General features: G+C 40.5%; 2 protein-coding genes across 7 annotated transcripts in view; both read right to left on the bottom strand.

Moving 5' to 3' along the window:
• The window catches only part of LOC117971213 (zinc finger protein 544-like), a 44,514-nt gene extending 38,794 nt beyond the window's left edge, over positions 1 to 5,720 (bottom strand). For 4 of the 6 annotated variants that reach the window (XR_009320320.1, XR_009320321.1, XR_009320322.1 and 1 more), the window contains exon 1: positions 4,908 to 5,715. Coding sequence is in view for 2 of the 6 variants with exons in the window: in XM_059017617.1 (XP_058873600.1) it covers positions 4,908 to 5,235 (328 nt within the window). In the remaining 4 variants the exon portion in view is untranslated. Of the gene's footprint in view, positions 1 to 4,907 lie in introns of all 6 variants that reach the window. The other 2 variants (XR_009320325.1, XM_059017618.1) reach the window with 2 other exon arrangements.
• A 7,312-nt stretch (positions 5,721 to 13,032) lies between these two features.
• LOC131696753 (gastrula zinc finger protein XlCGF52.1-like) lies at positions 13,033 to 24,502 on the bottom strand. The gene is made up of 4 exons (XM_059017648.1): positions 24,208 to 24,502; positions 22,699 to 22,896; positions 19,269 to 19,589; positions 13,033 to 15,952 (listed from the first exon to the last, which is right to left on the bottom strand). The coding sequence occupies exons 2-4, from the start codon at positions 22,856 to 22,858 to the stop codon at positions 15,546 to 15,548; spliced, it is 888 nt and encodes a 295-aa protein (XP_058873631.1). The 5' UTR covers positions 22,859 to 22,896; positions 24,208 to 24,502; the 3' UTR covers positions 13,033 to 15,545.
• Positions 24,503 to 26,110: the final 1,608 nt, after the last annotated feature.

Genomic DNA, 26,110 nt, shown 5'->3' with positions numbered 1-26,110 from the left:
CACCAATGAATCATCTTCAGCACTGCCTGTACCCCAAGCAGGCGAGAACGAGGTTACAACAATAGCTGGATTCCTTTAGTAAGTTTACTGTTAGAGTTACAGTTTACACTATTTTTATTGCATTGTCTTGCTTCTTTTAAATACAACATTCTAATAGCTGTATTATTGTAATCTAAATAGCAGCAGTGTGGAGTAGTGGTTAGGGCTCTGAACTCTTGACCGGAGGGTTGTAGGTTCAATCCCAGGTGGGGGACACTGCTGCTGTACCCTTGAGCAAGGTACTTTACCTGGATTGCTCCATTAAAAACCCAACTGTATAAATGGGTAATTGTATGTAAAAATAATGTGATATCTTGTAACAATTGTAAGTCGCCCTGGATAAGGCCGTCTGCTAAGAAATAAATAATAATAATAATAATAATAATAATAATAATAATAATAATATGGAAGTGTATGAAAAATAAGAACCGTCTTCAAAAGGCAGAGACTTCTAACTTCGATCAAACAGCAATCTGTTTTTCAGAGACCCTCAGAGAACGGACCACGTCAGCTTGCAAGATCAAGATCAATGGTGATGAATGCGGTCTTGCTCTGGGCTTATATAGGATTTTCCCTCCACTGAATACATCAGGGGTCCAAATTAAATCTGATCATCAAGCTGCCTTGACAGTTCTTATTTTAATGATATATTCTAGAAGGATCTGGTCAACTATTAAACTCCTTTCCAAAATACTGGAACATGACCTCATGGTTCTCATTTTCAACCCCTCCTTTCTCTAAAAAGTCAGGTCAACCAAAGTTCACAGGATCCCTGCTATAATACAATACAAGTTTATATGTGTATTAAAAGAAATGCTGTTTTAAATACAACATCAACTTTTTGGAAGGTCCAGTTATTTTCATCTAAATTCAAGCCACTGTTAACATATTAGAATGTAATGGTTTTACAGTGTCTGATCTTTTTCTCTGTTCATACAAAATCCAGTTGAAGCAGGTTTTAAGACAACCTCTCCTCTTGCCAATTTACAGTGTTGCTTAATATGAGACACTGCCGCAAGCATTTTCCAATACTCATTATTTTAAACCAATCTTCAGCTTAACTCATTAAACCTGTCCTACGCTCTGTGCCCCCCCATCATTCTCATTAATTTCCATGACATATAGAACAATGTTTATTTTAATATAAACTCCTACCTTCTGTTATCCAAAAGGTATTTTGTTTGTTCATATTAACGAGATCGCTCATTATAGATCTTGGCTTTTAAATTGCTGACCATCAAAAAATCCCAGCTTCATCGACCAAAACCAATGAGTCATCTCCAACACTGCTTCTACTACAGGCAAGTAAGACAGAGTTTACAAACTTAGTTATTTTCCTTCAATCGGTTTACTGTTTAAGTTCAAACTATTTTGTCTTATTTTCTTGCTTTTTCAAATATATGTATATCGTTCCAATAGCTGCATTATTTCAGTCTTTCTAGAATATTTGCTTGTAACTCCAGTCTTAACGCTTATTCCAGATAAGAGACAGGACTGATAAATCCATTTAAAATGTACATTTGTTTAACTCTAGCAGCAGTTCTAAGACTTAAAATACTTGCTTTCAGACTAAAGACTGTCTTTAAATAAAACTTCTTTCTTTAGATGAGAAACTTGACTGCAAGTCTGTTCTTGAACTAGTTAAACTGTACACCGGTTTTCCAAGTCTCTCTGGTTTCCTTATTATAAGACTTGTATTCTTTTATTACTTTAAAAACCTACCCTAGTAAAACACATTCATTTGTTTGGAATTATGTTATTCCTTTATTGCTCAGCTCAACAACTCTCTCCAGAAAGCTGGCCACCTTTTTCTTCATCAAACTGGAATGTGCTAACATGGTTTGGCACTTGATTCAAAGAGTTGCTTTCATCTGATAAGAGCCTGACCTCTTTCTTCAGGCTCCTTCACAGAGGCTTCACACAGATCTGCTAATAATATTTTCTACTGGTTTTATATTCTTTAAAACACATTACAGTCATTACAATATTTGTTGCAGTTTCACAAACGTTCATTATCCCAAAGATCGTCCCGCTTCCAGTAGCGGTGATGCTCTTTAAAAGAATAATACCTGCAAAATCTTGTTAGCTGGGCTCCCATCTCTGCATTTTCATTCCCATCATCAGTGGGCAAACGCATTTTAACTGAACCTGGGTCCATCAAAGAGCCGCACACCCTTGCAACTGAGGCCTTCCATGCAAAAGGATCTAATGACTTCTAGCACAAAAGGGACGTGCCAGAACCGTCTGTGACAAATCGCTTTGGGCCACTTACATTGATTCTCACAGAGGGGGAATCCCTCTGTGTCACCCGTATGTATTTATCCAGGCCCACAATTGATTTTGATACAAACAGCGAGCAAACATGGCACGGACAGCAAGTTGGCCAATGACGCAAATTGAATAACTGGCTTCAGCCCCTGCCTTCTGTAACACCCGCTCGGTCAGAGGGGCTACAAAACACAGGGTTACATTTATAATATGTAGTCCGGCTATGCCAGTTCAGTGCGATAAACACATATTAGATAAATGATGTGGTTCTTCTTCGGATACAGAATTAAAATTTAAAAAGAGAGAGAGAGTCAAAAGATACAGATAAAAGCAATGAGGTTTTTATTGGACAGCGCGGTTAAAAGGAGCAAGAACACACTGTTAAAATATACAAGTGGTCAATTAGACTTTCCATCATAAATAAGATTTATCAAAACGCCACAGTGCAAACTGCAATACTGCATGTTTAAAAAGCGCTGAGTGCATTTAGGAAAGGCACTGTTTGTTAATCAGGCTTAAAATACAGGACAGAACAAACCATTGTAACATTTGACACGTTGGCTGTGCAGGGAAGGGAACTTCAGAGCAAAGGAAAATATCTGTTTCACAATTATTTTTTTTACTTTCGATACCACAGGCTCCAATCAGCTACCGACAAGCTAAAACCCTTAGGCTCTGTCCACACTACATAACCGTACTCGAAACCGCTCTACTTAATCCAGCTCAAAGCGTCCACACTGAAGTACCGTTTCATGTTTAGTCGGGTTTAATGCATTTTGGGATATTGGAGGATTCACAAAAAACATGTAGTTTGGTATTACAGTGTCCACACTTCTGATAAACCGCATTACCTGATGCGATCTGATTAGAACCGGACTCGAGACTACCTCCTGAGGTGGAGTCCGGTTCTCGAGTACGGTATTAAATGCTGCGTAGTGTGGACGCAAACCCTATTTAGCACTTTTAAGCCGGCTTAAATGCAACTAATACGGTTTAAAGGCATCGTGTGGACAGGGCCTTAATTCCCTCATTTTCATTGTTTAGACAGGCACACTGTACGCCAGCCGAATACTTATGGTCAGGAAAGTCCACGTAGAGACTTGTGTCTCTTCTCTCTGTTACTCTCCATACACTACGTGTGTTCCCACTGCTGCACAAACAAAACCACAATGAAAGACTGGCACACACAGACACAAACCCCCTGGACGGCCATCCAGTTTGAAAGAGAAGTGTGCTATTTATATTCAGGTACGCAAAACGATCAATTATTCAATTAGGGCAGCAGTGTGGAGTAGTGGTTAGGGCTCTGGACTCTTGACCGGAGGGTCGTGGGTTCAATCCCAGGTGGGGGACACTGCTGCTGTACCCTTGAGCAAGGTACTTTACCTAGATTGCTCCAGTAAAAACCCAACTGTATAAATGGGGAATTGTATGTAAAAATAATGTGATATCTTGACTAGGTATTGTGCACACACTTCACCTTCACCATCAGAGAGCAGACCTTGTTGGCTTTTCAGTTTGTTTATATTCCCTAAAGGTACTCTCAGCTGTAAGTACACAAACCTCCTCCATCCTTCAAGCCACCTTTCCACTTTGTAGTTAACGAAAGCAAACAAAAATTAAAAAAATAGATTTATCCATCTGCTGCTTTTGTTACACGATTCGGTTTTAAACCTACAAATGAGATTTTGCCATGGTTCATTAACCTTTCGGAAATGTTTAAAAACTATTTTAAAAGGTATCTATGGAGGAAATATATGCAAAATATAACACGTCATCAAGTACGAGCGAAAACATTACAATTTTCCTTCACCACCCCCTAGATTTTTAATTATTTTTAGCATTTCTACACGAATCATAGGAATGGACCTGGGAGAGTCCATTTTGACAGAATATCTTCTACAGAAGAAGCAGTTTCACGCATGCAGCTTGCTGTATGTACCATGTTTGCCCGCTGTTTAAGTATCTAAATCCGTTTTGGGCTGGGACAGATACGCACGGGGGGGCGTAGAGGGGTTTCCCCTCTGTGAAAATCAACTTTGAAATCAGTGACCCAAAGCGATTTAACCCCTGAAATACCCCGGTGACTTATTCAATTTGTGTTATCTTAAATGTTGTTGAAGCTGACACCCTGGGATCCTTCAACTTAGAAGCTGCTTGATGAGATTCGGGTGCTTTTGACGGATCAAGATTTTTGCACAAGGCTGACAGCTACCACTGACCAAGACTTATTATGGGCTGGGCACACCAGGAGCAAAGCAAACGACACGAATACAGCACGAGTACATAAAAAAAATTAAAAAAAACTGCAGCTAGCCATTAAAAGAAAATACTGTCTGCTTTTGTGGAGACAAAATAAAATAAATGAAACAAAGAAATAGTCTGGGTACACCACACACTCAAAAAATAAACCTTGAGACTTGACATGCATGTGAACAGCAGGAGAGTGTGACGATATTAGCATTTCAAACGCTCAAGTTGGTGCAGATGCAGCTTTCGAGAAAAAAAGACATTTGCTGTGGCCAGTGCTTAAATTCTACCCAAGGCACCAATAATAAAATTGACTAAAGTTATTTAAAGAGTTGGTTGATCAATCTTACCTTGAAATAATCCCTGGTTCTGGTTCCTCTGAAAGTCTTGTTCATTGCAGTCGGGGTTCATGTTTCTGAGAGGTTGTTTAATGTCTGCATCTGCAGCGTTCATGCATTCCCGCACTGCTTTCAACTCGCTCTCTGATATTTCCAATCTCAGCTTCAGACTTTCATTCTCTTTCTCCTTTCCAGCCATTTCCATTCGGAATTCAGTGAATTTGCCGCCGACAACTTTTGTGATTTGGCACAAGACGGTGTCTACAGCCGCTTTCACTGCGTGCTCGATGGTAGAGGCGAGCTCGTCTTGAAAGAACGACACGGAGACGCTGACGTCCATCTTCACTGACTGTTAGCTTGAGACTCGAGTAGCAGAATCCTCTTTGCTTTCTATTTATTTATTTTTTTAAATGGAGAATTAACATTCATATAAAATCAGCACTTCTCGTGTGACAAAGAATGAAAACAAACAAACAACAGACTCGTTTTACTCAAAACAGAAAGGGACTCTTTGTTTCAAAACTCAATGCAGGTAATAAACGAACATAAACTATTCAAATCGTTAGGAAACATTTCAACCTAAGCGAAATACTTCAAACAGAAGGTGATAAAATGCTGTAAAATCAGCAGCCGCTGCACTCGCCTCTCTCTCTCCAGCATAAAATCAAACCAAAGCAAACACTTCAATTTCCTGAAGCGAAATGAGCGCGTCACTAGTAGTAGGCGTGCCTGGTTGTAATCGTCACGTATCATTGGCTGCAGATACGCCTCTAAACCCACTTCGCGACACTGATTGGCTGGCTTTCCTTGGCAGAATCGCGTTGGGAAGAGGCGGTTGTGAAACTGGATACCGGAGTTCGTCATTTTGGCTCATACTGCCTTATGTTTTCATATGCAATGTCCCGTTGATAATAAGAACATAAGAAAGTTTACAAACGAGAGGAAGCCATTCAGCCCGTCTTGCTCGTTTGGTTGTTAGTAGCTGATTGATCCCAGAATCTCATCAAGCAGCTTCTTGAAGGATCCCAGGGTGTCAGCTTCAACAACATCACTGGGGAGTTGCTTCCAGACCCTCACAATTCTCTGTGTAAAAAAGTGCCTCCTATTTTCTGTTCTGAATGCCCCTTTATCTAATCTCCATTTGTGACCCCTGGTCCTTGTTTCTTTTTTCAAGTCAAAGAAGTCCCCCGGGTTGACATTGTCTATACCTTTTAGGATTTTGAATGCTTGAATCAGATCGCCGCGTAGTCTTCTTTGTTCAAGACTGAATAGATTCAATTCTTTTAGCCTGTCTGCATATGACATGCCTTTTAAACCCGGGATAATTCTGGTTGCTCTTCTTTGCACTCTTTCTAGAGCAGCTAAAATGGCGGCCAGTTTCTTCTCTCTGCTTTTGCATTTTAAAGCTGCTTCTCGTGCTGCGAGTTTGTGGATTGGAGGTAAAGCAAAAGGTTTGAGAGAGAGAGAGAGAGAGAGAGAGAGAGAGAGAGAGAGAGAGAGAGGGAGGTAAACAAAACTTTATTAATTTAACTCACACTGTTTTTTTTTTCGTAGTTTAGTACAGTACACTACATATCAACTTCAAAATCTGAAAGTGTGTACAAAAATGAGGTTTTGATTTTAATCTACAAGACAGCACGTATCCCACTCTGACGGTGTTTTTGTTATGGAATATTCACAGACAGGCACTAGCATACATGTCAACAGTCCCTATATGGTCGGGAGTGGGGCACTCCCGATTTCCCAGCAAATGCCCCGCGTCCCGATGCATAGGAAAAAAAGTAATGTATTCTGCACAGTGGAGTTAGTGAAAACCACACGCTGCGCTGTCGTGCGGCTGAAACATCTGCTGATCACTAACACTTATACAAAGGTAAGAACGAGTTAATTGTGTCTCTGTTTACTGTCATGCTGGTCGTGCTGTGTTGAGTTGAGGCGATACGTCTATTATATAATAGTGTTTTTTCTCTATGACCCCTTCCACGTGTATGATGCGTATACCCCCGCCCCCGCAGCCCAGGGGACGAGCGTCCCGCTGAACAGTTTCCAAATATGGTCAAGTATGTTGTCATTGTACCCTGGCATGTTTTAGTTTCTTTTGTTTATCAAGGCACAACTTCAGACTGGTCACTTTGATGCGGGAGCACTTTATATGCAATCTGAAATGACAAACTAAAAGTCTTGTCTCCTTTTCTTCAGTGAGAACGGATCAGCCTCACTCAAAGGAAGTTTCTGAGATGGAAGCAGCTCGCATCAGCCCAGAGCTTCCTGTTCGATGGGTTGTTTCTGCAGACAGGACTGTTGAGATCAAGGAGGAAGTGACTGAGCTGGGGTGTGACCAGGCCAATGAGCGGATCCTGCAGGAGGAAACGCCACCTTCTAGCATCACTGAGAGAGGTGAGTGACACTGGAATGCAGATCTATAGAGGGGGGCTTTATTGAAAGAGGGGAAGAAAGCCTGTGGAATACACTATATAAGGGAGTCATTAATTAGTCTGATGTCACAGTGTGACCCTAAAACCCATCTTCCCTTGCACAAGGTGCGAGCACCTTTTTTGAGTGAAAGGTGTCTGCGGGAGAGATGGATGGCTCTTTGATAGAAACAGCTTCATTTATTTGAGGTTTTCCTACTCATGATGGGAATGAGAATGTAGAGATGGGAGCCCAGCTAACAAGATTGAAGTTTTTGCAGGTATCAGTCTTTGAAAGACTGTCACCCACACCTGTGGTGGTTTTGACAGACTCACTGAGAGCAGAAACTGACCCAAGACTGTCACAGCTACTGGAAGCAGGCTGATCTTTGGGATATAAAATGAACATTTGTGAAACTGCAACAAATACTGTAATGACTGTAATGTGTTTTAAAGAATATTAAACCAGTAGAAAATATTATTAGCAGAGCTGTGTAAGGCCTGTGTGAAGAAGTTCATTGCATTGAAGGTCAGGTGACCTCCTGAACGTTCCAAGCCTCCCTTATTGGGCAAAAGCATCTCTTTTTAATTAGACTCGGCGTCTCAAAACATTCTGATCCAGCGAGAACAGAACGGCAAACTCTATGAGAAACAATTTTTCAGGGCAGCAGTGTGGAGTAATGGTCAGGGCTCTGGACTCTTGACCGGAGGATCGTGGGTTCAATCCCAGGTGGGGGGACACTGCTGCTGTACCCTTGAGCAGGGTACTTGACCAAGATTGCTCCAGTAAAAACCCAACTGTATAAATGGGTAATTGTATGTAAAAATAATGTGGTATCTTGTAACAGTTGTAAGTCGCCCTGGATAAGGGTGTCTGCTAAGAAATAAATAATAATAATTTAACTGAAATAGGTTTGTGTTTCTAATATAGTAAGAAACAAAAGTATTTAAGTAGAAGACAGTGAGATTTAAAGATAAGAAACTTAAAATAATAACTTTAGTAAATGCTTGAGGATGTTAGTCTGTATCAAAGTATAGTTTTAATATTCAAGGTTACATCTGTTGCCAAGCAGGTGCCTAATTAAAAATTAACCTCTTGCCTTCTGTGTATATCAATGAAGTAAAATAAAATTACAGTTTATAAGAGATTGCTATGTTGAAGAATCTGAATTAGAAATACATGTTATAAAATCATTTAAAGTTAAAACTGTTATACAAGTAAAATAATGATTGATGAAAGAACATATTAAACATTTATTATAACAGAAGAGTTGATCTGCTTGACATACGATGTGTGTGTATATATAATGTGTGTGTGTGTGTGTGTAAAGAGAACGCACTGGCTTGAGGTCAGGATGACCAAAAACAGCTGTGAAATGAGCTAGGCTTTCCCAGAAGCCTGTAAGCTTGGCAGAAGCAGGCAGCTGGGGGAACTAAACACAGAGGCTAGGTATTGAAGTTTAACAAACAGAAAAAAGTAACCCTTTCTAGACAGAACAAATGTTTAAAACTAAAACAAGCTATGTTATACCTATTTGATCTTATTGCAACTAAGCACAGAGGTTTAAAAAACAGTATTTTGATCTATTATCAAGGAGGCTGTGTGGTCCAGCGTTTAAAAGAAAAGGGCTTGTAACCAGGAGGTCCCCGGTTCAAATCCCAGCTCAGCCACTGAGTCATTGTGTGACCCTGAGCAAGTCACTTCACCTCCTTGTGCTCCGTCTTTCGGGTGAGACGTTGTTGTAAGTGACTCTGCAGCTGATGCATAGTTCACACACCCTAGTCTTGTATCTTGTAAAGCGCATTGTGATGGTGGTCCACTATGAAAGGCGCTATATAAAAATAAAGATGATTATTATTAGTAAGAAACAGAATATTTAAACTAAGTGGTTTTGCTTGTTTAAGGCTCTACTGTAATACAAATAGACTGTAGAAGCAGGAGCGAGCATTTAATTGAATCAATTTAAGAATTAGTTAAGAACATAAGAAAGTTTACAAACGACAGGAGGCCATTCAGCCCATCTTGCTCGTTTGGTTGTTAGTAGCTTATTGATCCCAGTTCAGTTTCTGTCTTCAGCTAAACAAAGTCTTTTAGACATTACAATATCAATTAAACTAAATAATATAAATGTTTAGTTTATATAAAGTTTTTACTGCAATAAAAAACAGAGGAACTGTTAAGTTTGAATAGAAGACAATGAAGTGTAAACTGTATTTAATAACTGTAGTATACAGCAAACCGACTAAAGAAAAATAATTCATGTGGTGACCTTGCCTTTACCTGCTTATAGCAAGGCTGTGCTGGGCATGAAAAAATAGATTTTGGCAGTCGAAGCGGGACTTGCTGTTCGTCAGCAGTTTTAAGAACATAAGAAAGTTTACAAACGAGAGGAGGCCATTCAGCCCGTCTTGCTCATTTGGTTGTTAGTAGCTTATTGATCCCAGAATCTCATCAAGCAGCTTCTTGAAGGATCCCAGGGTGTCAGCTTCAACAACATCACTGGGGAGTTGCTTCCAGACCCTCACAATTCTCTGTGTAAAAAAGTGCCTCCTATTTTCTGTTCTGAATGCCCCTTTATCTAATCTCCATTTGTGACCCCTGGTCCTTGTTTCTTTTTTTCAGGTCAAAAAAGTCCCCTGGGTCGACATTGTCTATACCTTTTAGGATTTTGAATGTTTGAATCAGATCGCCACGTAGTTTTCTTTGTTCAAGACTGAATAGATTCAATTCTTTTAGCCTGTCTGCATAAGACATGTCTTTTGAATCCAAGGCCTCTCTATAAGGAGTAAAATGACCTACCGAAATACCCTTTGGTAACAGAATAAAGGCGTATATGAGGTAATGTCCCTTCTCTTCATTATATTATAGAAATTCATGAAAAGTTGGCAGCAGAAGTGAGCATTTCATTTAAATTAGAAAAGCGACTTTAATTGGGATGATGTTTGTGAGCCAAAAATGACTCATGCGATGAATTTGGAGAAGTGCTTACAGTGGAGTTTCATATTAATTAAAAGCACTAGTCTTGGCAAGTAAACAGGATGTCTGAATCCTGCTTGTGCAGGTGAATTTTTAGAAACAGAGAGAGAGGTCAGGCATAGTCCAAGCATGGTGCAAGTTAATATGAGACTGTTATATTTAACATGTTAATTATAGCCTGAATTTAAATGAAACTAACTGAACTGGCCACTGCATGCTTAGTGGTTTTATTCAAAGGCTTATGATAAACCCCTACAGTCTTTGTCCAATACTTTGTTAACACACATTTGTATATGAAGTTAAACTGGCCCATTGACAAAATGGTCTTACTACTTATTCCATATAAGATACATGACTGCTAATCCATTTAAACTATATGTTTGTTGAACTCTAAGAAATACAGCAGCAGTATTAAGACCTAGGTTGTTGGTTCAAATATTCTGTTTCCATTATTTTAGAATACTTGCTTTCAGAGCAAAGACTGTCTTCAAATGGAAATGACTTCTTTCTTTGACTTGACTGTGAGCCTTTTCTTGAACTACTTATTATTATTTGTTTATTTAGCAGACACCTTTATCCAAGGCGACTTACAGAGACTAGGGTGTGTGAACTATGCATCAGCTGCAGAGTCACTTACAACTACATCTCACCCGAAAGACGGAGCACAAGGAGGTGAAGTGACTTGCTCAGGGTCACACAATGAGTCAGTGGCTGAGGTGGGATTTGAACCGGGGACCTCCTGGTCCGTATTATAAGACTTGCATGCTTTATTACTTTAAAAACCTACCCTAGTTAAACAGACATTCATTTGTTTAGATTTATGTTATTCCTTTTTCGCTCAGCTCAGCAACTCTCTCCAGAAAGCTGGCCACCTTTTTCTCGTCAAACTGGAATGTTTGGAACGCTAACAAGGTTTGGCATTTGATTCAAAGAGTTGCTTTCATCTGATGAGAGCCTGCCAGGAGCTGGTCAGCCCCACCTCTCCAGCAGCCTCCTTCACAAAAGCTGCACACAAAAGCTACTCACAATATTTCCTATACAGACCTAAAAAAGAATACAGGCAATATTAATTATTGACAAAGAGAATCTCATGTTATTTCAATCAATACATGTTAGTTTAAAGCATCCACAGTAGATGAGGTTTTGAAAATCCTTGACTGAAATTCCTTCAGGTGTTCAGTTGTTGAAGTGTTTTATCAGAGCCTGCTCAGCTGTGTAAATGAAATGAAATATTGTTTTTATTTATGTGTTTGTTTTTGTGTTATACAATCTAGGTATTTATATAACCATTGTTGCACAGCTTATTAATAATTAATTAACCCCAATATCTATCTTTTTAAAAAAAAAAAACTACCATATTATAAGTAAAATCTTAGTACAGACACGTGTTTTGATTCTTATAAGCGAATGATTCTTATAAGCGGACCGATATGATTACTGTGGTGCAGAATCAAACTCAGTATGAGAATGATAAGTGCTTGTTCCCTGGCTGCAGTGTAACGGGTTGACCACTAGATGTCATGAGTTCCTGCATGTATCCACGCCCACGAAAAATCCACATCTGCTTTTCCTTAACAAATTATGGATAATAGTCAGTTGGTTAACTGCTTGTTAAAGTTAATGACACCTCGATAGAAATGGCATAGCTGATAGCTTTGTGATGGGCGGGTATCGAGGCATAAGGAAGCAGATGTAACAAAAAGAAACCAAAACTCGAGTGAGATCTAGTGTTTGTTCCACACAAAGTATTGATGAGTTGTGGTCCAGCTGAGAGCTAGGTTTATTGTTTGTTTTATTAGAGGTTGTTTCCCCACCTCAGTGTAAGAAAAATAAAACCAACAGCAGTTTAAAACTGCAAGTCAAGACTCCAGCCTGATGACTCGCACTGTCCTCGGGATTTTCATGATCAGACTACCATAGGTTTTAGTGTTTGCAGGACCAAATGTACACGTCAATATCCTGACACACGCTTTCTTGCTTAAAAAAATGTACAGACCAGCGTTGTAACATGGAAAAGAGGAATAACTGCAAATGATGTTTGGCTGTTTGTTTTACAGCACAAACGCTATGTACATGGAAGGGGTTAACTTCACAAAAATGTCCTACACTCAGAAAGATTAGCAGAGGATGTGTGAGCAGTGGGGCAGATGTCTAAAATCGCATAGTCTTGAGAAAAGCAGGAAGATAGCCAAGTCCACAAGTTTGGGTGTTGAGCCAACAGCAACTTCTCTGGCGAACAACGGCTGGCAACTTGGGAAACAGACACCCAAGATAACACAGCACTAGCTAGCTAACATTTAAAAAATAACAAGTTGGAAATAATAATTTCCTGCCGACAAGCAATTTTCAAGGCTACTTCAGCATCGTATCTTTTGCAAACAACAGCAAAAACATTACACGCACTGACAAAGAACGAGGTGTAACCAAAAGATATTGTCTCTTTACCATTGGTTTAGAGACAGGGAGGGGAATCATCCTGTGCCAGCAGGGGTATTAATAATCATGGGAACTATAACATCCAGTCCTGCTAAATTTGGATATAAATCCGAAGGCAATATGGATCGGGTGCAAGCTGCTGCTATGGGTATTGCTTACGTTTCATAAATTCAACAAAGTTTATGTTACATTTCACATCATTTAACTTTTAACAAAACACAGCCCGGTGTAGCATTGCGGCAAAGTGGTTTGCAGTGCGCAGGTGTAGCGTTGATGTGATTATGAAACACAAGACAGACAACGAAGTCCACAATCCAAACAGGTTTTATTTTAATAATCCTGGTCTGGCGACCACAACGAATAATCCAAGGCTGCTCCAAAACAATGGGTTGCTGTCCCGAAATAATAAGACACAGTTTGTAAATGATAAACACAGTAGAACACACACGAAGACACACACGTTCACAAGTCCAGAGAGTGCTATAGTGCTTGTGGTGAAATATTATTGTATAATGGTGCAGTGTTGTCCGGGTTTAGTGCTGGCCTGTAGCGACAGCTCCGGATCTTGTTAGCCATCAAATAATAACAAGTAGATTTTAGACACGAAAAAACAAACAAAACACTCACGCTAATTTTACACTCGTCCTTCAGCGGTTCTCTCTTCACCATTACAAAGGAACAGATCACCTAGCCACGCCCCCTATTTGTACCTTCAGCCACGCCCCCTTGGTGAGCGAGTGCAACCGTTTCTCCTCCAATCCGCGGTTGCCACATCACTTTCCCTCTGGAGCGGTGACTTAATGTAACGTAACTCCGCCCCCTTTCTAGACAGCCGACTTCCACCTAACCCTGGGAATGAATTGTCAGGCCATCCAGTCCAGGGCACTCTGTTCCCTTTACACTGCACCCTCACAGGTCGGGAGGGAGATTTATCACCAAGAATCATTCTGTCTCTGTCACAAGCATTCAAAACCGACATGTGAAAATACACATTTTTAGTCCACTATTAATTTTTAGACTCAACTACAAGAAAATCATGAAGCTAATAATAAACAATAAAGTAAACGCAGGTAGATGGTACTGTCAATGTAGATGTAACATCAGACAGCACAGACTACATTATTGAGGGAAAATACATGTATACTAACATATTAGACAGTTTAACTGTAAATACAACCACTTTCCTGCATTGCTACTGGATATGATTAGACCCACAAGTTGTTTTTTAGTTCAGTCTATATTTAATAATGGGCCGCGGTATCTCATGGCACACATTTTCTAGAAGCTATACTCGGACATTTAACAAAGACTTGTAGTCAAAACTATGAGGCCCCGTTCAGGAAAAAATTCATTCATTCAATGGTCATTCATATTGGTTCGCTGGCATATGTATTGGTTCGCTGGCATATCTATTGGTTTACTGTGATGTAACTATCGGATCAACCATGTTTGTTAATTTAATGATGGTACCCGGTGTTAATCTGTACCGTCTTATCTTGCCCATCTTTAAAAACCTGACCTATACGTGTCTGACGTTTTCAATTAAAACAAGTGACGTTCAATTCCTCAATTTTTCAAAAGTGGGATCAAGTTCTGATCCTGCTCAAAAGCAATATCAGGTTTGAGCTCAGATTGAGCACTGACCCGTTTAGTACAACTAGGATCAAGATCAACATACGGGCCCGGATCCAGGATCGGATCCCTTTAGTACAACCGGCCCCTGGTGTTTAGGTATCTTAAATTCTGTTAATTCTCTTGTGTCTTTCAAGAGCCTGTAACTGACTTAACTTCTTCCACTTCCCACAACCAGAAGGTCACGGGTTCAAATCCCACCTCTGCCACTGACTGACTCACTGTGTGTGACCCTGAGCAAGTCGCTTCACCTCCTTGCGCTCCGTCCTGCGGATGAGATGTTAAATCAATGTCCTATTGTAAGTGACTCTGCATATAATGTGCAGTTCACAGCCTACCTCTGTAAAGCACTTTGTGATGGTGATCCACTATGAAAGGCACTATATAAAAATAAAGATATTATTATTATTATTATTATTATTATTATTATTATTTATTTCTTAGCAGACACCCTTATCCAGGGCGACTTACAATTGTTACAAGATATCACATTATTTTTACATACAATTACCCATTTATACAGTTGGATTTTTACTGGAGCAATCTAGGTAAAGTACCTTGCTCAAGGATACAGCAGCAGTGTCCCCCCACCTGGGATTGAACCCACGACCCTCCGGTCAAGAGTCCAGAGCCCTAACCACTATGCCACACTGCTGCCCTGCAGGGCTTCACTCGTGTGAATTTGTTGGTGTCTTTTAAGGTTTAATAAGTAACTCTTCACTACATTGATAAGATTTATCTTTTTACATGAGTCCTCTGGTGCATTTTCAAGGACCTTAAATATGTGAACCTCTTCTCACATTGAGCACAATAAGGTTTCTCTCCTCTGTGAACACGCTGGTGTCTTTTAAGATTTTGTAACAGTGTGAAACTCCTCCCACACTCTGTGCAGTGATAAGGTTTCTCTCCTGTGTGACTGCGCTGATGTAATCGAAGACTTCCTAACTGTGTGAAACTCTTCCCACACTCTGTGCAGTGATAAGGTTTCTCTCCTGTGTGAATGTGCTGGTGTGCTTGTAGACTTACGAACTGTATGAATCTCTTACCACACTCGGTGCAGTGATAAGGTTTCTCTCCTGTGTGACCACGCTGGTGTCTTTTAAGATTTTGTAAACGTGTGAAACTCCCTCCACACTCAGAGCAGTGATAAGGTTTCTCTCCTGTGTGAATGCACTGGTGTGATTGGAGAGTTACTCACCGTGTGAATCTCTTCCCACACTCAGTACAGTGATAAGGTTTCTCTCCTGTGTGAATGCGCTGGTGTGATTGAAGATTTCCTAACTGTGTGAATCTCTTCATACAGTCAGAGCAGTGATAAGGTTTCTCTCCTGTGTGAACGCGCTGGTGTCTTTTAAGATTTTGTAACAGATTGAAACTCCTCCCACACTCAGAGCAGTGATAAGGTTTCTCTCCTGTGTGAACGCGCTGGTGTCTTTTAAGATTTTGTAACAGATTGAAACTCATCCCACACTCAGAGCAGCGATAAGGTTTCTCTCCTTTGTGAACACGCTGGTGTCTGTTAAGATTTTTTAACTGCATGAAACTCTTCCCACAATCAGCACAGGGAAATGGAGTCCCTCCTGTGTGATTTTCTTTAGCAGCTAGAGAAAAAGAGACGAGACAAAGGTTATTGTACAGCATTCTTACACATTCACTCTTCTGCAGGGCTTCCCCTCATAACCATGACCAACTCCTAGAGTGAACTCTGATGAGAATACAGTCAAACCCGCTTAATATCACTCCTGTTAATACCAGCCTCCTTTTATTACCATCACATTGACATTTGCCAGGCTGAATATGATGGGTGTCAAGGAGTATAAATACTTAAGAATATCACTTTGATTATTAACACACTCCAGTTAATATCACCCACATTTACAAGTCACTGATTTCCACCCACTTAATATCGCTTTGAGGAATAAAAGTCTAAGATCAGGTTTATATGCAAGTGCTGTATTGAAATGTTTCTTCTGGTGACACTTAGCAACCTGACTGGATTTGTCATCACCCAGTGATGAGACATGTGATCCCAGCACCACTATAAAGCTGTGGGAGCAGCACAACTTCAAACAGTCTACCAGAAACTGGGAAAGATCCAACAGCATTTGAAAGTGGCATGATAGTAGCTGCACATCTACAGCGCCTTGCATAAGTATTCACCGCCCCTTGGACTTTTCCACATTTTGTAGTGTTACAACCTGGAATTAAAATGGATTTAATTATGATTTTTTGTCACTGATCTACACAAAATAGTCCATAATGTCAAAGTGGGGAAAAAAATCTACATATTTTTCAAAATTATTTACAAATAAAAAACTGAAAAGTCTTGATTGCATACGTATTCACCCCCTTTGCTGTGACACCCCTAAATAAGCTCTGGTACAAGCAATTGCCTTCAGAAGTCACATAATTAGTTGAATGGAGTCCACCTGGGTGCAATTAAAGTGTCACATGATCTCAGATTAAATACATCTGTTTCTGGAAGGCCCCAGAGTTTGTTAGAGAGCATATCTAAACAAACAGCATCATGGAGACCAAGGAGCTATCAAAACAAGTCCAGGGTAAAGTTCTGGAGAAGCACCAATCAGGGTTGGGTTATAAAAAAATATCCCAAACTTTGAACATCCCCCGGAGCACCGTTAAATCCATTATTAAAAAATTGAAAGAATATGGCACAACCGCGACTCTGCCTAGAGAAGGCCATCCACCAAAACTCAGTGACCAGGTAAGGAGGGCATTAGTCAGAGAAGCAACCAAGAGGCCAATGGTAACTCTGAAGGAGCTGGAGAGATCCACAGCTGAGATGGGAGAAACCGTCCATAGGACAACTATAACCTGGACGCTCCACAAAGCTGGGCTTTATGGAAGAGTGGCGAGAAGAAAGCCATTGCTGAAAAAAACTCATATCAAATCCCGTTTGGATTTTGCCAAAAGGCATGTGGGAGACACAGCAAACATGTGGAAAAAGGTTCTCTGGTCTGATGAGACCAAAATTGAACTTTTTGGCCTTAGCGCAAAACACTATGTGTGGCGCAAAGCCAACACTGCTCATCACCCTGAGAACACCATCCCCACGGTGAAGCATGGTGGTGGCAGCATCATGTTATGGGGATGCTTTTCATCGGCAGGGACTGGGAAACTGGTCAGGATTGAGGGCAAGATGGATGGAGCCAAATACAGGGAAATTCTAGAGAAAAACCTGTTTCTGTCTGCAAGAGACCTGGGACTGGGGCGGAGGTTCACCTTCCAGCAGGACAATGACCCTAAACACACAGCCAAAGCTACACTGGAGTGGTTTAAAAACAAGAACCTGAATGTCTTATAGGGTTGGAACAATAATCGATTATTGTGATATTATCGATAATGTTTTTGCATTGATAATTGTATTGCGTTGAAAAATAATTATCGATAATCATTTTATCGTCCGTTACCCACTATAATATGCTTGTGTGTAACAGTAACTCTGCATTGAAGCAGTAAGACAAGACTTAACTGTCTGCGTGAGGCGCAACACATGATCTGTGCGCGCTGCGTAGTGGGAAGTTGTAACATGTGACGTAAGATTCACCAAGTAAAGGCAAACGTTTGAGCTAATGGCGATGGCAACTGCAGAAACTACCAAACCTTCCGAAAAGATTTTAGAAAAAAGAAACAGCATCAGTCCTGTGTGGCAGTTTTTTTTTTGGAGTGACAGAAAGTGATCCGCAAGGTAATAAGCCCGTCTGTAGGCAGTGTGGAAAAGCTGATATTTTTTAATCGCAATTTATAATTTGTTTGTTTGTTTTTTTAAAACACTTTTTTAAATAAGTAGCCCATATTTCAAAAGTTGAAAAGCTACCAAACAAACATTTGGTTATATTTGTGCTTTTTTGTAACCAACCATTGTTTCATAACTTTCATTAAAGATGCTGGTCTTTTTGAAAATTGTCTAGTTTTATTTCTTCTAAACTCGTAGAGGCAGTTGTCATATTGCTCAAGTATATATAGCTTTCAATTTGATAAATTCCAAGACGTTTTACATATGTTATTTTTTCAGCCGATAATCATGATTATCGTGATAATTTACAGCCGATAATTGATAACTGAAAATGTCATTATCGTCCAACCCTAATGTCTTAGAATGGCCCAGTCAAAGCCCAGACCTCAATCCAATTGAGAATCTGTGGCAAGACTTGAATATTGCTGTCCACCAGGGCTCCCGAGTGGTGCACCCAGTAAAGGCGCTCCGCGCGGAGTGCAGGATGTGCCCTATAGCCTGGAGATCACAGGTTCGAATCCAGGCTATGTCACAGCCGACCGTGACCTGGAGTTCCTAGGGGGCGGCGCACAATTGCCTGAGCGCTGCCTGGGTAGGGAGGGCTTAGGTCGGCAGGGGAATCCACGGCTCACCGCGCATCAGCGACCCCTGTGGCCGATAGGGCGCCTGTGGCTCTGCAGCGGAGCCGCCAGATCTGTGTTGTCCTCCGGCACTATAGGTCTGGTGGCATTGCTGTGGATCTGCAGTGCGAAAAATGACGGCTGTAATTGCTGCCAAAGGTGCTTCTACCAAGTATTGTCTTTTTTTTTTGTTTAATTAACTTTTGTGTCACAATAAAAAATATTTTGCACCTTCAAAGTGTTAAGTATGTTGTGTAAATCAAATTGTAAAAATCCCAATTAAATCCATTTTAATTCCAGGCTGTAACGCTACAAAATGTGGAAAAGACCAAGGGGGGTGAATACTTATGCAAGGCACTGTAGCAGATGCCACAGTACCAAGGACAGTTATGTTGCAACTTGCAGGCCATTGGCATAGTGGTCAAGTTAAATTGAGCTGGAATGACCAAAAATAACAATCTTAAGCACACTTCTACAGCTTATTAACTAATTCCTGCAAGGTTAACAGGCAGCTCAATGTTTCTTGTTTTGTATAATTACCTCTAAATCCCAGTTCACATTCAGGTGGACAATCATCACACAGGCTGGATCCCAGCTGGTTGTTCTCCTCAAGTGTACAGACATTATTTTCAGTAGGAACTTCCTCTGCGATGAGGACACATTCCTGTTCTATGAATTCCTCTTTAATAGGAACACATTCCAGTCGAGGGACCTCTTCATCTTTAACACATGTCAGCTCTGTAACCTGCTTTAGACTTGCACACCACTCCTGATCAAAGGACTCCTCTAGGGTGTAAACTGCTTCTATCCTTGGACCCTCCTGTGCTTCAGATTTAGGGATAGCATGGCTCTCTTTGGCATCTGTGTGAAAGAATTGTACACTTTTTAACTCTAAGCGTACTAGCCAGGATCCTTTAAGAATCCTGCCTCTTGTGAGTGGATCATTCAGAGAGCAGCAGGCGCTGTATGAGATCTGTGGAGCACCAGACCAAACCAAAAAATATGTCTTGGCACACGGAAAAGTTTTCTGAGGAGGAGCCGAACAAAGCGACTCTGCGTTTGGTCTTCATCGTCTTTCCCTTCTCCAAAGGTTTTCCCTGCCTGTCCTCAACAAGATCCAAGTGTCGCTGCATCAGGAAGTGTACCACAGCAGCCATGCTGAGGCTAATGACAGGTCTCTGAAGGTGTGTGCTTTTATACAGCTCTTAATTACTCGATTCTACAGCGGTTTGTCTAGCTTTAATTAGAAGAAACTGGATGCAAAATATTTTGTATTTCATATGAGAATAAATAAACATCACACTGTGGTTAAAAAAAGCATTTTTTAACCAATAAATGTAATTGATTTAACTGTGAAAGAAACAAATTGTTCTACAATACAGGAATGTGTCTATTATTATTATTATTATTTATTTATTAGCAAACGCCCTTATCCAGGGCGACTTACAATTGTTACAATATCACATTATTTTTACATACAATTACATTATTTTTTACACATTATTTTTACGTACCCTTTTATACAGTTGGGTTTTTACTGGAGCAATCTAGGTAAAGTACCTTGCTCAAGGGTACAACAGCAGTGTCCCCTCACCTGGGATTGAACCCACGACCCTCCGGTCAAGAGTCCAGAGCCCTGACCACTACTCCACACTGCTGCCCATTAACAATAACAAGCATGTATTAAATAAATACATTTATTTAAATAACTTCAGGGTATTTTAAAGGAAAGTGCGTGTTTGATAAACATGAAGTAACACATGTTCTGTTTATTTTTCCCATGTGGAGAGTAATGTTGAGTTCAAACAGGGAAGCTGCTGGCAAACTGAGGCTGAGTTTTTGTTAAACAAGGAGTGACCTGGACCACAGAAGAAGACACAAATGATGTTTTTTCTTGGCTAGTATTCAGAAAGTACACTTATAGTATTGCTGAAGGGATACTGAATTTGAGAGCTAAGGCACTATATGGACTATATTCAGAAAGCAAAGTCCGAGCTCCCTTTATAATGTACCCTCAAAAGCGTCTGTGGAGCGATATGGGCCTACTGTAACAGGTGAGCAAGCCACTGACAAAAATGTTATGCTCGATTTGCCGACAACCAATCACAGAGCAGCATTTCTCTCCGTTGTGATAAACATTTCAACCCAAGTAAGAAAATAAATTACTATAATCACTCTTACACACGTCTAAACAAATTTCAGATTTGACATTTCAAAATGATAAAAGAACATTACTCACTGACATATTTTTCATGCAACCATTAAACCCTACGCTAGCCTGAACATAACCAGCTTGTGTCAGTCTAGTAATTCCAGTTTAAACCATTTTAGAGAAAGAAATACGGTTTCCAGGTATATCAGGCCATCCGTACTGCTAAACCAACAGCACTCTTATCTCTATTAAATATTTTAGTCTGTTACGTGACTATAATGGAGTCTTACGGAACCGTTGTAGATTCCCGAACCAAATACTGGACGGCTAAGCCGTTTCCCAGTTACAAAACAGTTTAACACCCACACACACAGACAAACAGAAAGGTTCCCACAGTACAGTTTACCAACCGCACAGGTCTCTTCACTGTGACAGCCTCTCTCTTCACACAGACCGGTGGCTTTCATTCACAATTAGAACCAGGTGAACCATATCCTGCCTCTCTCCCGTGGCATTCTGGGGGATGTAGTCTTTTGGCTCCTCTTGAACTACATTTCCCCCCCTTGTCTGCCACAGTGACCCAACAATAAACAAGGCCGTGCAGAGGAGAGGGGGTTCAGGGCAATGTCTGGGGTGGTGTCCCCAATATATTGTCATTGTGCGCGATTTCGTATTGTCGTCCCGTAGCTGCAGAACACTGATACGACTGGTTTTGCTGTAGTTCTCATTTGTAATTCTATTTAATACGTCCAGTTTGACTGGTGCTTTTGAAACCTTTATAAAAACAGTTAACTGCTCATATTCTCCTATACGTACTTTCATGTCATGTACAGCAAGTTGGCAAGAGATCCTCTCTACCTAACAACTCTTTGAGTCTTTGAGTTGTTTGCAATATTGAAACTGCGCTGTGACGGGGTAAAGCGATCCTAGGCTGCAATTCAACCTCCCAGCCACCAGGGGACAGTGAATCAACCCCGGTGCTCCCAACAGAGATCACGTGACACGGGTGTTGTGAAACCAAAACGGAAGTTTTGGTCGAGCGGTCGCCATCTTTGTTGGGGGCAACTACACAGGAATAGTCCAGAACACGCTCTGATTGACAGGTCGTTTAACACTACTTTCTGATTGGTGTATGGAAATTAGGGTGTGTTCAAGGGAGTATAAAAGGGCCTGAGTTGTCAGAACAGGGAGGATGTTAGGAAGGAGAAGGAAGCAAGAGAGAACATGCGTGGGAGAGAGTTAACACTTTAAAAAGATTACCAGAAAATTACTCATCTATACAGGACTTTTGTTGTAGATCGGGAGAAAGACTCGGAAGCCCCAGGACAAGCCGGAGAGGACCCACTAGGTGGCGCTGTTTCCTTTTCTTAAAGTAATCTTCTGTGCTTTATTTTGGGACTACCACCCTGATTTGGTTCCCTTGTTTTTGCCCACTCAATACCATTGGTGGAAGAGAGTGAGGTCAGTTTGAATTTTTGTTGTTTTTTTTTTATATTTTTGTTAAAAGGAAAATAAAATATATTTTTTGGAACACTACCCTGCCTCTAGCGACCAATTACTGCACACCATCAACCTGTGACATGTGCCTCCTGAGTGATACTGTTTATAACCTCCTTCTGCTGCAGGCAGTACACAGAGCATGCATATTTGGATCAAAGAGTGGCATACAGGTTTCAAGGGGAGAGAAGCTTGTGTCCCCACAGCTAGAATGTAACAAACAAAATAAATGACACCCCCCCCACAAATGTATTCCACCGGCTTTCTCCCCCTCTTTCAATAAAGCCCCCCTCTATAGATCTGCATTCCAGTTTCACTCACCTCTCTCAGTGATGCTAGAAGGTAGCGTTTCCTCCTGCAGGATCCGCTCATTGGCCTGGTCACACCCCAGCTCAGTCACTTCCTCCTTGATCTCAACAGTCCTGTCTGCAGAAACAACCCATCGAACAGGAAGCTCTGGGCTGATGTGAGCTGCTTCCATCTCAGAAACTTCCTTCGAGTGAGGCTGATCCGTTCTCACTGAAGAAAAGGAAGACAAGACTATCCAACTGAAATTGTGTAATTGATCAGGAATGCATATAAAGTGCTATGGTTTCGCATTTAATCTGTTTAAAATTAAATTCAGAGGACTCCAGAAGGCCAGGTGTAGTAGCCACTAGAGGCCACTAGAGGGTGCAAAAGACACGGTGTTGAAATAATAGTAACAAGAGTTAGTGCTGAAATTAGTGCTGGGATGAAGACGGGATGTTCATGTTCGGATATTGGCTCAATTTAAATATCCGTTCGTTTTTCAAAAAGTAATAAAAGCATTATAACGCAGGAAGAGACGGCACAGCGGCAGGGGGCTTGGCCGTAAAACGTCAGGGAAATTATGCCCCGCCCCATTTGAAGACGCAAGGGACTTCAATGCGGCCTTTGCTTAGCAACAGGCTCAACAGCCACGAGACGGTTCCCAAGGGAGAACTAGAACTAGAACTAGAACTTTCGCATCGAACTGCGTTTGCTTTGAACACGGCAAGTTCGACAGGTTTACTGAACATTCCACGAACATTTCAAATATAAAATCCGAAAGCAAAACAGCCGGATTAGCTATTTTACAACTGGAATTCACATTTTTTTTTCGTTCTTTTTACTTTCTAAGTAAACAGACCCTTATCATCATCATCATCATCATCATCATAAATGCATACATATTTGATCAAAAAATACCAATATTATACGTCACATTATAATATTAAACATATCTGAAGTAACTCTTTCGGCTTCTTAAATGTAAATATAGGACGTTTAAAAATGATCCACCATCATTAGTAAACTGAATGTTGTTTATATTGATGTTTAATTTGATGTGAAAACGATTCACCACGCACTCACGCAGGCAGGCACACACACGCACGCACGCACGCAGGCAGGCAGGCACACGCACGCACGCACGCAGGCAGGCAGGCAGGCACACGCACGCACGCACGCACATAATTTAATGAGATGTAAAATGATAATTAAAAAGTCCCTAGACAATTTTGTTTATTTATTACCTTAAAATAAATACATATAAATACATACATAAATGAGTGTCGTCATGGCAATTGGTGATCAAAGAAATAATAAAGTCAAATAAAACCAAATAAAATCAATAAGAATGTCATAGCCTTAAAGTCATAACTTGGAAGTCATAAATGATTCCAAATCATTTTAAGAAAACGCCTGCGAGAGATAACAATCGTATGACGTTTGTAACTTTAATAAACTTTAATAAACTGAAGAGGTACCGGGGGAAGCCCAGGCACACAGTCACCGCTGCTGCAAAATGAATACACTGTTTTTCCTTACCTGTTTAATTCTGAGCTCTGCTTACGGAGAGAGTGGATGCCGTTTTTGTTTTTTTTAATATTATATTTCAAGTCTGACCCACAGAGAAGCAAAATAAGTTAAACCCCCCAACCAAACACCACAAACCCCACGCTTTGGAATCACAAAACCCATTGAGCATGCGTGGGCACAAAGCAGACCGAGGCGAAACTGGCGCCATTGTGGATCGATAATAGGACTTTGTATAATAAAACATAAGGCGGTAAGAGCCAACGTGGCGGACTCTGCTCTCCAGTTTCATAACCGCCTCTCCCGCCCTTTCTGCGACAGAGAGGCTAAGCCAATCAGCTTCGCAAGATGGGTTTAGAATGTTTCTGCAGCCAATAATGCACGACGGTTCCAACCAGGCACGCCTACCACTAGTGACGCCTGCATTTCAGTACAGGAAATGGTAGAGTTTGATTTGTTTATGGTGCAGTCGCTGGTGGTGTTAGTGTCGTGTCTCTTGATTTTTAAACTATGTAATGTCGAAATGTTTTAATATTTTGTTTTTGTTGTTCGTTTATTACCTGCACCGATTTCCGGGACACATAGTCTCTTTTCCGTTTAATTTAAGAACTCAGACAGAACAAAGCGTGTGTGCGTCGTAGCTACAGAGAATTTGTCAATGTTATTATTTACCGAGAAAACAAACACGTTTAAGTTCTAACTCTGTAGGGTTAATTTTACTTCTTGCACAGTAAAACGAGGCTGTTTTAAGTCTTTCATGATCACTCCAATCGGTGTTTCTGAATCAAAATACAAGATATCACATTATTTTTACATGCAATTCCCCATTTATACAGTTGGGTTTTTACTGGAGCAATCTAGGTAAAGTACCTTGCTCAAGGGTACAGCAGCAGTGTCCCCCACCTGGGATTGAACCCACGACCCTCCGGTCAAGAGTCCAGAGCCCTGACCACTATTACACACTGCTGCCCGATATAAAAAAAATACAAATCTGCAATAAAAAATATTATTTAAATACTCCTTGTTATTTGTGGGTAGATGGTGTATTAATGATAACCACAAATAAAACATTTACTGTATATACTTTGAATATACCTTTCTAAAAAACTTAATATGTTTTGTTTCTACACTTTTTGAGGCATCATGTGAAAGAAACAACTGGCGTAACGTTCAGGTTGTTGCACATAATGTACGAGCTGCAGTGAATTCATAATGAAGCTTCATTTGTCACAATTACCTTTTCTTCCTGTTATTTAGTAAGTAAGCGATAAATATAAAAACTGCAGGATTGTGGATCTCAATAATGCTGGCGACTTGGCATATTCAGCCATTTCATAATTTACAGGAATTAGGGACAGTAATAACAAGACCGAAATGCATTGCTTTCGCTTTCCAGTGTTTGGATTTTGGAAACAACCGTTTCACGTGGGTGATTCACTTAGCAGTCTTTTTTTTCTGTTTTTGTAAATAATGAAATTGTTTTAAGCTCTAGAACATCACAAAGACTTCTCAGTTATACAACCCCCCCACCCTAAACACACACACACACACACACACACACACACACACACACACACACACACATTATATTTGAAACAGGCTTAATATACAGTATATTTGTGGATTTTCATGTTTAGTGTCTATTAGAACATAAGAACGTTTCCAAACGAGAGGAGGCCATTCAGCCCATCTTGCTCGTTTGGTTTTTAGTAGCTTATTGATCCCAGAATCTCATCAAGCAGCTTCTTGAAGGATCCCAGGGTGTCAGCTTCAACAACATTACTGGGGAGTTGGTTCCAGACCCTCACAATTCTCTGTGTAAAAAAATGCCTCCTATTTTCTGTTCTGAATGCCCCTTTATCTAATCTCCATTTGTGACCCCTGGTCCTTGTTTCTTTTTTCAAGTCAAAAAAAT

The sequence above is a fragment of the Acipenser ruthenus genome, chromosome 57, assembly GCF_902713425.1.
Source record: "Acipenser ruthenus chromosome 57, fAciRut3.2 maternal haplotype, whole genome shotgun sequence".
In the NCBI taxonomy this organism is placed as follows: domain Eukaryota; kingdom Metazoa; phylum Chordata; class Actinopteri; order Acipenseriformes; family Acipenseridae; genus Acipenser; species Acipenser ruthenus.
This window is presented reverse-complemented; position numbering and strand designations above follow the sequence as displayed.